This window comes from Umbelopsis ramanniana (genome assembly GCF_025399195.1).
Source record: "Umbelopsis ramanniana AG unplaced genomic scaffold K450scaffold_18, whole genome shotgun sequence".
Lineage (NCBI taxonomy): Eukaryota > Fungi > Mucoromycota > Umbelopsidomycetes > Umbelopsidales > Umbelopsidaceae > Umbelopsis > Umbelopsis ramanniana.
In genome coordinates this window covers 17,648-30,430 of record NW_026252104.1, presented here as the reverse complement: position 1 = coordinate 30,430, position 12,783 = coordinate 17,648, and the positions used below count along the sequence as shown (strand labels likewise).

The following is a 12,783-nucleotide window of genomic DNA, read 5'->3' as shown; positions in this document are numbered from 1 at the left end:
GAATGGGTGAAGTTTCGATTCTGTGACTGGCCCTTAAATGTGAAAAAAAAAAAAAAAGTCGAGAGTAGAAAAAAAAAAAAAAAGAAAGCTCAGCTTGGATCTTTGACTGGAATACATTGACAATGGGTTTAGCTGGACCGAAGAACAAGCAGCGCATTAGTGCTGATCCCAATAACCTCCATTGGAGCACTGGTATTTTGCTTTCCACTTGTGATTTTGCCGAGAAATGATAGTTGTCTAAAGTTACGCCTCCTTGTTTCAACAGACACTGGAAAGTTCGGCCACAAAATGCTCACCAAGATGGGATGGGCACCTGGAAAAGGTCTTGGCGCTAACGAGGATGGCAATACAGACCACGTCAAAGTTAGACTGAAGGACAACAATTTCGGTATTGGTGCAAACAAGAAGAATATGGACAACTGGCTGGACAACACCGACGCTTTCTCCAGACTTTTGGCTGATCTTAATGAGCGAGTGGGTAGCGAGCAAAGCACTCCAACAGCTGGATCTCCAGCATCCAACGAAGAGGAAACTGATGAAAATGACAGTGCCACAGAAAAGGAATCCAAGAAGAAGTCCAAGAAGGAGAAAAAGGACAAGAAGGCAAAGAAGGAGAAGAAATCCAAAAAGTCAAAACCGTCAAAGAAGGAAGACAGTGAAGATGAGGAAAGCGATACTGTCGCAGTTGTTACGACCACTACAACCTTCCGTAATGCGTAAGTATAATTATCTGTATGTGTTACTTTGAAGGAATGAAGCCCTAAACCATAGCTTCTTTCAGGGCACGCGCAAAATTCTTGCGAGCAAAACGACTTGCTAATGGAAAGGATATGGAAAGCATGAGCCAGATTCTCGGCATCAAATCAAACTCTGCATCAGCTAATGCTTCGCCAGTTTCGTCACCTGTTGTATCAGAGGAGACAGTGCAAGAAATGGAGAATACAACTAATGTCCCAATGACTGTGAACAAAATGAATGTGCAAGACTATTTTGCGTCAAAAATGAAGAACGTCAAAGTTTCAGGAATTGCAGCAAGTGGTCTCAGTAAGTCTTGTATATTATAGGGTAAACATACTGCAATGAACTGGCTTTTAATACTTTGCCGAAAATTTAGAAGCATCATTCGAACAGGTGGAAGAGGAGGAAGTAAGGCCATCGTTCGGAGGTATCGGGTTCAGCGGTTCAGAAGAATCGTCTCCGGCCCTTGGCTTTGGATTAGGCTCACGTAGCAATGGGCTTGTCACAGGAAACGGCCTTGGTTTTGTGAAGTCAACCACAAATGAAATGACAGTCGAGATTCAAGAGGAAATTTCCGTTAAGGAACCCAAGAAGAAGAGCAAAAAGAGAAAGGCTGATGAAGACGATGAATGTGACCGACGAAAGTCAAAGAAGGAGAAGAAAGAGAAGAGCAGCAGCGACGAGGAGAAGAAGGAATCCAAATCAAAAACAAAGAAGGACAAGAAAGAGAAGAAGGAGAAGAAAGAGAAAAAATCAAAGAAGGATAGCAAATAGAGTATTTCGTAGATATCCAACTTGTAATATATTCCACCTATTCACATTGCTATTTTGCAAATTCAGTCAGCATTTAAAACAATACACCTTTTCGGAAATCCGTTCATTACAATTTTATCGTCCAAAATCTTTCGTATCATGCCTGCTGAGGCTGATGAGCCCATCTGCAAATGTTCTTTATCATGTGTGTCAGAAACCCCAAGTTGAAAACTAGAGTTTATTTGATTACAGTTCGTTGCTCATGACGAAGGAGTGTTTATGGTACAGTTGTTTAGAAATGTATTTTAATGGGATACGGATCTTGCCAGGTTCCTTGATAAAGCGAATCGCAACATTTCCACAATGCTATCGGCATCCTTGTCGCTTGCATCGGCTTTGACATGTTTGATTCTGATTTTTAAAGATTGGAGATACTTTTCTTTATCTTCGTCCATAGTTAAATCCTCCAGACATCCCATCATTTTGTAAGTCTGTTCTTCGTCAAAGTACATCTCTTCTCCTATATGGCAGTAGGTTGTCAGCTACCATCTACAGGTGTTATCAGAACATTTTGAAGCTCACATACCTTCTAAAAACACCAAAGCGTCAAGCAAAAGTGCGGGCCAAAATTTCATGGGAGTTTTCTGCGAATTCATGATCCTGGAAAGAACTTTGGCAGCTTTTGCATAATCGCCACGCTGCTGATAACACGTTTTTAGTTACCCTGTCACCTTCTACATGATGACATTTGAAACATAGCGATCCTCACCTTGTATAGCTTGTGAAATTCGTTATATTCTATCAAAACCCAGTAACAGCCCTCGGATGTATGACAGCCCTCCGTATGTGGTATGTTTTTCAGCAGTTCTATTTGACCTGTGAGGGCATGTTAGCACGCTTTGTCCGTCGCTTGTCATCCTCAATTCAACCAAACATACCCGTAGACAAGTACTCATCCAACACTTTGGAAGACGCGCCTTCAGCTTTACCGATTTCACCCGCTTCTAGATAGTGGCGAATCGCTTCAGAGTATTTTTTGTCTACCATGAGCTGGTCGGCCAAAGCCTATAAGGAAAGATAGGATCAAAATTATATTTCCAGGCAATGTGCTCTAAATGCTAACGTATATTCTTGCTTACAGCCGATATTGAGCCTGCTACTTCCTTGATACCTTTTTCGCTACATAAGGTGTAAACGTCTTCTGCCATTTGAGCCGAGGTGAACTTTGTAGTTTGCACAAGCTAGTAATGCAAGCGACAGTAGATCAGACACCGTCACATTCTCAAGTCTCCACAGAAAGTACTAAGGATCCTTACCTCTGATATCCATTCGCTGCCATGAGTAGGGCAACAAGAAAGATACTCAATTGCTAACGGCCATTCTTGATAACTCTCCACGAGTAGTCGTGCGTATTCAGCTTTGGAATATTCATCCATCGAAGCTTCTCCAGCTTCACACTGATCGTTGAGCAAATCTGTGTATTTCAAAAGATCGTCCAAGTGCGCCGTTAGCCACCAGGGTCGGCATAAACTGAGACCCAGAGGTATATCAAATGATAAAAAGGAGTGGTATATGTCCATGAGAGGGCTTGTGCTCGAGTTGATGCCGTCGTTTCGACTTATTAATTCGCCAATGTCGCTTCTGGCAATGGTCGGTTGAGCATAAACTATGATAGCTATAACGCCTTCCAACCAATCCTCGCTCAGTCGCCAAATAGTATCATGGTTGCCATTGACAATTTCCAGAATTTCGATCAAATGATCTCGAATTAGTTTGTCTACTGAATCGTCGATATCTCCTCGGTAGGCAGCATCTCTCTTTTCGCCCACTGATTCGTAGTCATTGTCGTATTTAGAGTCGTTACTCTGCTGGCTGCCATCCTCTTGCTTCTCAGAACATTGTTCATATTCACCCCATTGCGGATCCAGTGCCAAAATTTTATCTTGTATTTCTTGATCCCAAGTTCGCCATGCTCGAACATAGCTTGCTATAATAGCAACGTTTGCTTTGGCGGGCAAATCTGGTTTGTCATCAATTAACTGTCTAACGTCGAAGATCATATTTCGGTAGAATTCAGGGCAAGTGTCTGCAATTGACTCCAAAAGAGCACTCACGGCAGCGAGGTTTCCGTGAATTGTCGCTCTACATGGAAAAAGTGATGAGTAACTTATGGTCATATACCGAGAGAGAGAGAAAACTGTGCGTATCCTACCGTTGAATGACATCCCACGGTATATTCTCTAGGTCACCTATAGGCTGTGCGATAGTGGTCTCAACTTTGGAAACGAAGTCTACCAAGAAAAAAAAGCAATTGCTAAGAATCAAGTCACGTCAAGCCTTGAAGTATGCCCATATCTGGAACACAATGCTAACCTGTATCTTGCATCTCTAGCCAATTCAACAAATCTGGAGCGATAGGCGATATTGGGTCTTCTGGGAAATACAGTATTTCACATAAACGCCAAATAGAATATGCTTCCTCGAACAATTGTCTCTCTCCCCTGCCTATATGCTGTTGTTGAATGAGGTTTCAGTAACAGTTCATATCATAATACTGTCTGATAAGAACAGCGTACAAATACCTCGCTTGCAAGTAGTCGACTGATTAGCTCAGAGTATCTTTTGGCAAACTTTGTCAAATTGCGCCTCATCTCTTCATTTTCGTGGTTGTCGTCGCTATACATGTCGGTTAGTACAATATGATCCAGAGCGGCAGACGAAAGCTAACAAAAAAAGCAGGTACTTTTTCTTACATTTTGAGTATGTTCAACTTTGTTTTCGCTTCCCTTGCTTTTCCAAAATATTGTTGGCAGTCTTTAAATATTTTGAAGCTTTCACGGTAGAACTGATGATTGAGGTTTAGAAAGGTGATCCCAACTTCTCGTGAGACTATCACTCAACGCGTACCTCTATTACCGTGGTAGGCTGACCGACCATATTTTGGCGGTCACTTGCTGGCTTCAGCTAGAAAATGAGCGTTATATATCAGATACTTTCATACTTGTACTGTCGAGCACTGTGAGAGGCAAATTACCGCGGAGTCGAGGTCGTGCTTTAAGGAATCCATTTAGATCTACTTTGGTAGTTGGGTCAGATTCTTCCCAGCCTGAGGTGCTACTTCTGAAAATCCGGTTCTTTTAAAAGCGTTTTGTTTGACCTTTTTCGATATATCGTCAAATTAAGCCTGTCGAGAAGCGATTGTTGCGAAATCTGCACAACTTTGAGGAATCTGAAAATAACGGCTTACAAAAAATACTGCACAACCAAAGCGCGACTGCGAATTTTTCAGTTTGAAAGAACAAGCCAGGCACATCTCCCCGACTGAACGTCATGAAATCGAGACCCAATAAATACATAAGAATAAACTATTATTTCGAACAAATACGTCAAATGCGAAAAGAAGAAGTTGAATTCGCTACGGGTGAATATTGTTAGGATGCTATATTACGAAATGTAATTAAGATACTGTTTGCTACAGACTAGCCAGCCAGCCAGGCTATATCCCCTCACTACCTGAGGAAGGCATATGCTTACAGTATATGAGGAATTAGCTAGATTTCTATTTAATTGTTCTACTGTTCAACCTTTCTTCGCTTAAAGCAGCAAAATAATCTACTGCTACTACTGTAGCCCATCTTGTTGTTGTTACCGTCCAATATTCTATCTAGGCGAAGTCGGTGATCACTGTCGATAGCGACCCGTACACATATCTGGAATAAAGGCATCAATTAATCAAGATTATCAGTGCCATTATTGAGCATCCTTTTACTCACAGCAACGCAATAGAGAACAGAGAATGCACTACATCCACTGATCATAAACATCATGATTTGCTGATACATGGCTGCTTGCCCAACAGGAGCACCTGCCATAATTTGTCCTGTCATCATCCCTGGTATAGAAATCAAGCCCAGAATTGACATGCCGTTAATGGTGGGAAGCATGGCTGTTCGCACGGATTCGATGGCGATAGGTTTCGCTGCTTCCCATCGACATGCACCATAGGATAATCGGGTTTCTATGCTTTCTCTGTGTATTCGAAAATGTGACAAACACGACGAGATTCCCAGTGCTGTTGCGCTCATACAGTTGGAAACTATCATTCCCACAGTGGGTATGAATTTAGTTGGCTTCCAAAATGGAGTTTCGTTCAACCCTATTCGGGTACCGGCGATTGAGATGGCAATCGTGCTGACACCCACTGAAACCAAGACCGAAAGAAACTTAATCGAGCCATTTTAGTAATGAATACATATATAAAGCAGCTCCAATGGCTCCACAACACCCTTTACAACTTACCATGCCTTTGTAGGTTAAAACAGATTTCTGGTATACAATTTCAAACGAGCTGAGCAATATTAAGACAGCTAAAGGAATGTGCGATACAAGTCATTAGCGTATTCGAATTATGTTTAATTTACGATTTCAATTCATTTTTTTCACTTGCCTACAATAAGACTGGTAATAAGCGGATCATCCTTGCTGAAAACATCTTTAAGAATGTACCCCTATTTTGTACCAAATTAGGCATACATCATGATCCATCAACCCCTAAAGTATGACAGACACAAAAAGCGTCTACGAATAATTACCATCAGAGTCAATTGGAGGACGCATCGAATTGACGATATTATTAGCGGTCTCTCTATCTGCAATTTGAGGAAGAATGAAAGAAAAACTTTTTGGACATGACATGCCATGAACGGTGAGTAATGGTGGCAATCTCTGACATTTGTATGACATGTAGGCACATGCGGCGTAACTAACCCAAAGCGATCAAGAAGAGCGATGATATTCCGACATTGGTCCATGTTAGTTCTTCTTGTTGGCCGAGAAACATTATTGAGGCGTCCATATCATGTTGTGAAAAAGTGAAAGCGGTATTTCAGTCGTAGCAGTCATTAACCTGGCGTTCTTGTAAATTTTGACTTCGGTAAAAGTCCGCATTTTAAACATTGCATCAAATTATTAACTACAAATCTCATCAGTACAATGATTTACGATACCGAGTGACGGGATAAAAATTGGTTATATGGGTGAATCACTTAACAAGTATGCTAGTCATGAATGTGTCATACTCGCCAAACCCGGGAGCCTTGTGATTCACAACTGATGCTGGAGAAATCATTCTTGATGGAAACCGGATAATACATATTACCAACATGCCTATGTATATCCGACACATTAAGCAGTTAATATACATGTATTCTAACTAACAATGACGGTTAGAAATGTTTAGGACGCATGGCTACTTGGTTGAAAGCAATGGAGATTTAAAGTCAGAAAGAACGTAACATGAAAATGACAAGAACACAAGAATACACAATTCAAAGCGGTTCACAGACTAATTTAAACATTTAGACGTTGAAGCACTCTTTTCTGTTCCATAAACAAATGATACGTGCATTTCTTTCTTTTCATTATATCAACACGGTAGCGGTACATTTACGGGACGGAAAACGGCCTAATTTTCGGAGATATTTATCCGCTTCCCAGTTTCGGCATTTTTATATAATAGAGGCTGATTCTTTTCTGTTCAAACTCACACGCACACACAAACCTACAATAAGTCAAACTACATCCTAAAGTGCTTAATAACTTATACCTACAAACATGTTGGACGTGCTCATTTGCGGTGCCGGTCCCGTTGGATCTTTCTTTGCGAACTTGATGGATCAATTTGGTCATAATTATCGAATTATTGATGGAGAGACGCCAGAAGCAAGGCATGGTCAAAGTCGAGCACTACTTCTAACTGCACGAAGCTTAGAAATTATGGAGGACAGAGGTCTGTCTGGCGAACTTTTGAGCCATGCTGTGATCCCTCGCGGCTTACGACTACACTCGGACGCCAAACAAGTAAGCTATGCGATAAGCTGTGAGCATGAATGCCTGGGGACAGCGCCGAAATAAGTTCATTTATAACGTTTTTGCTCCCTTACAGATTGCAGAGATAGAAATGCGAGATGTTGATTCTCTTTACGGTCATATGACAGTAATACCTCAATGGAGAATTGAGGATACATTGCAAGGCAGACTCACCAAGAAAGTGGAACGGCCAGTCAAGTTGATCTCGTATGTTCAAGAGAGCGACTACGTGGTAGCGAAGCTTCAGCACGGGGACGACGAGGACAACGTGGAAGAAGTGAAAGCAAAATTTCTTGTAGGCTCGGATGGTGTGCATTCGGCCGTACGTAAGGGCACACCTGGCTGGACATTTGATGGTGTCGTCTTCCAAGTGCCATTCGCGTTAGCGGATGTCACCTTGACTGGAGACAAGCTTCCTGATATGCGCTATGGCAACTTTATTAACTCTAAAAACGGTGTGTTTATGATGATACCGCTACTGGATAGGGCTGGAGAAAAACTTATCACCCGAGTTGTACTTAGTCTAAATCCTGTCGGTTCTCCTGATGATAAGAACGCCTTGACCTCTCATGACAAGAAGGAAGCAGTCTCTCAAGGCATACAAACAGGCCAATCCATTACTCTCGAACAACTTCAGGAAATGATTGATCAACGTAGTGGTGCTTTTAAAATGAAAGCTGAGAACCCACAATGGTTAGCCAAGTTTGGTGTTAATGAACGCAAAGCAAATGGCTTTCGGCGAGGAAGATGTTTTATTATTGGAGGTAAGGTACATTTCAAATGGGGTACTTGTAAGTTGGTCACCGATAATGAATTGTATCGTTTGTTATTATTTTCCGCTAGATGCTGCTCATTGTCATTCTCCAGCAGGAGGACAAGGAATGAATCTTGGCCTTCAAGATGGTATGTTCATGGTATGTGATGCGTACTTGAGTGAGAACTGTTGTTTTGATGCTTTTTGGCTTTTCATAGCGTACAGCTTGGCTTGGAAGATTTCATCTGTTTTGAAAAATGCAGCAAAGAACCCGGAAGAGTTGTTAAATTCTTATTACGATGAGGTTGGTTTAGTGAATTTGGTACATGGCCCACAGCGTCAAAATCTAATCATTTGCTCTCCATTAACCAGCGAAGTCCGTATGTGGATGCCACCATTGACGTAACGGGAAAAGTGGCAAGAAACATGGTAACGCCTACTATGATTTCAGGTCAGACTACAACTTTTTTTCGTTTTTCCAACATGAATCAAGCATTTAAGAATCTAAACTTAATCAACAGACTTCCTGCGATCATTTGTGCTTCCGCTGGCGTTGAACGTACCTTCCCTTCACAGTAAGGTTGGGTATATGGTACAACAGCTCTATGTGACCATCCCTTCAAACTCTACCCTATTGGCCAAGAAATCTGCTTCCGCTATTATTGAACCAGGACAATACATGAAGGAATCTGGCATCCTCATTCCCAAGGATACAATGAATACGTCACCACAAACCATCAGGAGTATTCTCAGGAAGTCAGATCGGTATATCGCTTTGCTTGTTTGGAATCATGCCGGCGATGACGACGCTTCTGCAAGCTTTTGGAACATTCTCAAGCCTTACGAGAGGTTTGTAAGACCAATTGTAGTGCTAAGCAAAAACAATATCTTTCGGTACAGAGTTCCAGAATATGCTCGCGACAGTGCTTATGCCAAAGAAGGATTTTGGTGCGATACTAAGGGCCAACTTGCTGAACGACTTGGCATTGAACACAACCATGCTGGCATTATGCTCATACGTCCTGACATGTATGTCACCTTTTCCGAATCCTATGATGGCAAACAAGAAATACCTCTCATGTCGTTCGAGAATTATCTTTCTAGTCAGCTAAATTCAGAATAAATCAATGTTATGTTTGCGCACTATATCATAATCGCACAAATAATAGTTTATCATATTTTCCCTCTTTCAAAAGATTGTTAAACTTGACATCCTAATGAACCATGCTTATCTCATACTTTCTGCAGTACTGTGGTCCTCGGTGCGTAATAACTATCGCTTACGACGAAACGGTCAACCCATCCGTTACAAAGCGATTCTCTAGATTGCTAATCTTACTATGCATGAAGTTTTTTCGCTCGATCCAGAATTTTGTACTTATGTCTACGTCCAAAATCATTTATTAGGCTACTAAAGGCATGATCATATTTTGGCTTGGCAATTTCCGTTTTTCAGTCATTATCTAATTATATCCAGCAGACTTGTTGAAATTATAGTGCAAATCGCTGATGCTGTGACTTCAGGCTTCGTTTACGTGACCAAAACGATGAAAAATAAAGTTCGCTCAAGTCATGGAAGTTTGTGGTAGCTTCCAGCGTTTCTCTTTATGGTATGAAAACTCATCTTGGCTGGTGACTGAGATCGGCCACTGTGGCTGAAATGGAAATGATTGGTCAGTCGAAACGACCTTAATTAATGACGGTGGTTTCATTGGTCGCAAAACTTCTTTTGACTCTGGGTGTTCAAAGATGGTATTCAATGACGACTTCTCCTCGTGACTTGCCAAGATTCTCGGTAAGTATTTTTACTGCTGTTGAGCAAGCGCCAAAGCAAAACTACTTTATCTTTCTTCACATAACAAACTTATAATATGGGACTATTCTCAAAACCAAAACCAAGACCTGGTGATGTCCCCCCTCCATATTCCAACAGCAATACACCACACCAACAATATGCTCCACCACCACCCAAATCTGCTGATAGCAATCCAGACAGAAGGCAATTGCCTCCTGGTTGGATAACCCAGAAGGATCCAAACAGTGGACAGTGGTTTTACGTATATACACCGAATGCACATACTCAATGGGACCACCCTATCGACCGTCCATTACAGGATCAACAAAGAGGTTCGGCTGCATCGTACCAGGGCTATTCTCAAGGCGGTTATCAGCAACCTTACCAGCAACAACAGCAATATTACCAGCAACAACCACAGTATGTCCAACAGCAAGCCGGAAGCCGCTTTGGTGGCGGTCGCATGGGAGGTATGGGAGGAGCCGGTTTACCTCTTGCAGCCGGTCTAGTTGGTGGTGGTATGTTAGGCATGATGGCTGGTGAAGCTTTTGACCACGATACTGTCGTTGAAAATAACTACTACGGTGACGACTACAATGGCGGCGGCGGCGACTTTGGTGGCGGCGGCGACTTTGGCGGAGGCGATTTCGGAGGAGGTTTCTAAAGCACTTTGAGAATAATCGAATTGCATCATTGTTAGCTTATAGGAAATCCATTGTAATATTATAGCGCTGTATATTTTCTCTTGAATACGGTACTTTAGGCTGCCTACATTTGGTACCAGTACCTAGAATACACTTCACACCATTTCTAAACATCATTGAATATCACTGAAATGTTGTTTAGTCGCAGGAACCCAATTAGACTTGACTGAATAGAGATATTTATCTCCTTTTACATCATTACTTAAACATAATTCAAATGGCACCATCGTAATTGAAGCCTATTTATCTGGTAGTTTGTCGATATAGGCGAACCAAGCTGTCTAGTACCTTCTTCGATGGTATTGGGGATTACATCAATCCATACTCAACCTTTTTGGAAGAGGATATGTACGAGACAGAGTTTCCAATAAAGGTTTCAAGCCCGTTTCCAAACGCACTATTATTCCAGCTCATGATTAAAACTCTTCATTACAATTGTGCAATAGTATTATGGACCGGTAAATGTACTGAAAGGAAAAGACATACTTGAAGAGTTTCAGAGTCTATGACTTGCAATTTGCACGGTATCAAAAAAATGTCCCAACGACGATAATTGATCTACCAATTCTTTGGGCGGCGACAACGAGTTTGACATAAAAGTGCGGGACATTGCCAGCAGATACCATCAATTACGAGGATGCAGGGCGAAAGATCTCTCCATGAGCGTAAATCTAAACTCTTAGCGTATGACGTGGTGAATTCCTTGGAACGAGTATTCAAATTCCCTTCAAACACGCGAGATCCCATACTGGCCATGATGCTCCGAAGCTCAAGTGACGGATTCTTATTTTTGAATATTCTATCAAATATGATACCGATGCTTGCTGGCATTCCTTTAGAGTATATAGAACACTGCCTCCAACGTACAGACAACAATTTAGAACTTAGTACCGACAAATTAAAAATACGGTTACGACGCTCAAAACCTTTGGGCACCACACCAAGCGATCGATTTGGGAACAAAGACGTATCTGAACCTGACATAGATGCAAGTGGTCAACCGAAACGCGAAGAGGCTGGCGAATATTATCGGCCTTACACTCCTCGGTTCCTTCATGTGGCTGGAAACGAAGATGTCAATTCCGCTAAAAAAGGGGACGAGCAACCTGGATCACATCTGACACCTGTAGTATTTCGGGATGGTGTCTTCGTTATCGACGATCAAATAGATGAAAGCAAATATAATCTGTCTCAGGATCTTGTACCGCAATATACAAAGGAAAGTAACAAGATTATTGGTGAAGTTGAAGAAGAGTCGTAAGTACATTTTTAACAATGTAATTGGGACATACAAGTGAAATTTTAATATTTTTCTGTTGATGTACACGCGAAAAAAGGCAATCAAATCGATGCTTCAATTGCAATAGCGTGGAACACAGCTTCAAGCAATGTCCTGAGCCTCGGAACCCGGCATTAATAAAGGCGAATAGAAAACAATTTCAAAATGAAAGCAGCAGCGGCACTTCGAACTCTGCACGGTTTTTCGTCGAGCTCGGGCTCCGAGAAGCGGTCGAGCAGCTGACACCAGGCAAGCTTTCTCAACAGCTGCAGGACGCGTTGGGAATGCAAGGTTCGGAACCTCCGTATTATCGGAAAATACGTGAATATGGCTATCCACCTGGATATACCAAGTGCGAAGATGAACTCGGTAAGCGTCATGGTGACTTTATTCAAATATTTAAAAAAGAATTGTAGCTCAATTCAACACAGCTATAGCAACCGACTCGGAAAGTGAACCAGCTCTTTTGATATACGATGACCACCACATTGATAAGGACTTTAGCGGAACTTCAAATTCCAGATCTGATACTCACACATCCTTGCTGAAACATCACATTGAGCTTGTACAAAAGCGTAGAAAATTACCAAAAATCCAAACAGTAACATACCCTGGATTGGATCTGTATACATTATATAACTATGACGAGACAATAGTTAGTAATGAGCACCAGATTTCAGAACAACAATATTATGAATATTATGCTACGAAAAGTGCCTTACCGGCATCATACCCCGCTGCAGATCCAGTCGCTCCAGCTACCGACCAGGCTATATTCGAAGACGATGAAGAAGCAGACATGGATATGTCTGACTGAAGTCCGAGGCTCGGAGGATACACAAGTGATAGAGAAATTCAAATTTGTAAGCGTGCGAATCTTTGCCATCAAAGA

At 41.8% G+C, this 12,783-nt stretch overlaps 6 protein-coding genes across 6 annotated transcripts; 4 read left to right on the top strand and 2 right to left on the bottom strand.

Moving 5' to 3' along the window:
• Positions 1–84: 84 nt before the first annotated feature.
• Positions 85–1,209, top strand: K450DRAFT_234794 (uncharacterized protein). The gene is made up of 3 exons (XM_051587982.1): positions 85–192; positions 266–716; positions 782–1,209. Exons 1-3 carry the CDS (start codon positions 123–125, stop codon positions 1,062–1,064), a joined length of 804 nt encoding a protein of 267 aa, XP_051445832.1. The 5' UTR covers positions 85–122; the 3' UTR covers positions 1,065–1,209.
• Positions 1,210–1,671: 462 nt separating this feature from the next.
• K450DRAFT_234786 (uncharacterized protein) lies at positions 1,672–4,798 on the bottom strand. Its single transcript, XM_051587981.1, has 12 exons — positions 4,526–4,798; positions 4,399–4,455; positions 4,245–4,336; positions 4,074–4,167; positions 3,865–4,003; positions 3,704–3,782; positions 2,808–3,633; positions 2,631–2,732; positions 2,430–2,556; positions 2,261–2,367; positions 2,078–2,189; positions 1,672–2,011 (listed from the first exon to the last, which is right to left on the bottom strand). The coding sequence occupies exons 1-12, from the start codon at positions 4,556–4,558 to the stop codon at positions 1,797–1,799; spliced, it is 1,983 nt and encodes a 660-aa protein (XP_051445831.1). The 5' UTR covers positions 4,559–4,798; the 3' UTR covers positions 1,672–1,796.
• Positions 4,799–4,876: 78 nt separating this feature from the next.
• On the bottom strand, positions 4,877–6,363 carry K450DRAFT_234777 (uncharacterized protein). The gene is made up of 6 exons (XM_051587980.1): positions 6,259–6,363; positions 6,084–6,169; positions 5,939–5,999; positions 5,791–5,858; positions 5,265–5,714; positions 4,877–5,201 (listed from the first exon to the last, which is right to left on the bottom strand). The coding sequence occupies exons 1-6, from the start codon at positions 6,344–6,346 to the stop codon at positions 5,064–5,066; spliced, it is 891 nt and encodes a 296-aa protein (XP_051445830.1). The 5' UTR covers positions 6,347–6,363; the 3' UTR covers positions 4,877–5,063.
• A 681-nt stretch (positions 6,364–7,044) lies between these two features.
• K450DRAFT_234774 (uncharacterized protein) lies at positions 7,045–9,255 on the top strand. The gene is made up of 6 exons (XM_051587979.1): positions 7,045–7,350; positions 7,436–8,123; positions 8,203–8,262; positions 8,332–8,417; positions 8,486–8,564; positions 8,635–9,255. The coding sequence occupies exons 1-6, from the start codon at positions 7,105–7,107 to the stop codon at positions 9,234–9,236; spliced, it is 1,761 nt and encodes a 586-aa protein (XP_051445829.1). The 5' UTR covers positions 7,045–7,104; the 3' UTR covers positions 9,237–9,255.
• Positions 9,256–9,857: 602 nt separating this feature from the next.
• K450DRAFT_234770 (uncharacterized protein) lies at positions 9,858–10,768 on the top strand. Its single transcript, XM_051587978.1, has one exon. The coding sequence runs from the start codon at positions 9,985–9,987 to the stop codon at positions 10,570–10,572; it is 588 nt and encodes a 195-aa protein (XP_051445828.1). The 5' UTR covers positions 9,858–9,984; the 3' UTR covers positions 10,573–10,768.
• A 481-nt stretch (positions 10,769–11,249) lies between these two features.
• K450DRAFT_198168 (uncharacterized protein) lies at positions 11,250–12,708 on the top strand (the record flags this gene model as incomplete). Its single annotated transcript, XM_051584567.1, has 3 exons — positions 11,250–11,869; positions 11,950–12,260; positions 12,323–12,708. The coding sequence occupies 3 exons, from the start codon at positions 11,250–11,252 to the stop codon at positions 12,706–12,708; spliced, it is 1,317 nt and encodes a 438-aa protein (XP_051445827.1).
• Between the last annotated feature and the right edge of the window lie 75 nt (positions 12,709–12,783).

Excerpts from the sequence above, each read along its gene's own strand:
- K450DRAFT_234794 (XM_051587982.1), top strand. The coding sequence starts at position 123 with ATGGGTTTAGCTGGACCGAAGAACAAGCAGCGCATTAGTGCTGATCCC. Across the intron at positions 193-265 it reads TAACCTCCATTGGAGCACTG|ACACTGGAAAGTTCGGCCAC; the intron begins GTATTTTGCTTT and ends TTGTTTCAACAG. Across the intron at positions 717-781 it reads ACTACAACCTTCCGTAATGC|GGCACGCGCAAAATTCTTGC; the intron begins GTAAGTATAATT and ends AGCTTCTTTCAG.
- K450DRAFT_234786 (XM_051587981.1), bottom strand. The coding sequence starts at position 4,558 with ATGGATTCCTTAAAGCACGACCTCGACTCCGCG. Across the intron at positions 2,368-2,429 it reads GGATGAGTACTTGTCTACGG|GTCAAATAGAACTGCTGAAA; the intron begins GTATGTTTGGTT and ends ATGCCCTCACAG. Across the intron at positions 2,012-2,077 it reads CGCTTTGGTGTTTTTAGAAG|GAGAAGAGATGTACTTTGAC; the intron begins GTATGTGAGCTT and ends ACTGCCATATAG.
- K450DRAFT_234777 (XM_051587980.1), bottom strand. The coding sequence starts at position 6,346 with ATGGACGCCTCAATAATGTTTCTCGGCCAACAAGAAGAACTAACATGG. Across the intron at positions 6,000-6,083 it reads TCCTCCAATTGACTCTGATG|GGGTACATTCTTAAAGATGT; the intron begins GTAATTATTCGT and ends GGTACAAAATAG. Across the intron at positions 5,202-5,264 it reads CTGTTCTCTATTGCGTTGCT|ATATGTGTACGGGTCGCTAT; the intron begins GTGAGTAAAAGG and ends CCTTTATTCCAG.
- K450DRAFT_234774 (XM_051587979.1), top strand. The coding sequence starts at position 7,105 with ATGTTGGACGTGCTCATTTGCGGTGCCGGTCCCGTTGGATCTTTCTTT. Across the intron at positions 8,263-8,331 it reads GAATCTTGGCCTTCAAGATG|CGTACAGCTTGGCTTGGAAG; the intron begins GTATGTTCATGG and ends GGCTTTTCATAG. Across the intron at positions 8,565-8,634 it reads AACGCCTACTATGATTTCAG|ACTTCCTGCGATCATTTGTG; the intron begins GTCAGACTACAA and ends CTTAATCAACAG.
- K450DRAFT_234770 (XM_051587978.1), top strand. The coding sequence starts at position 9,985 with ATGGGACTATTCTCAAAACCAAAACCAAGACCTGGTGATGTCCCCCCT.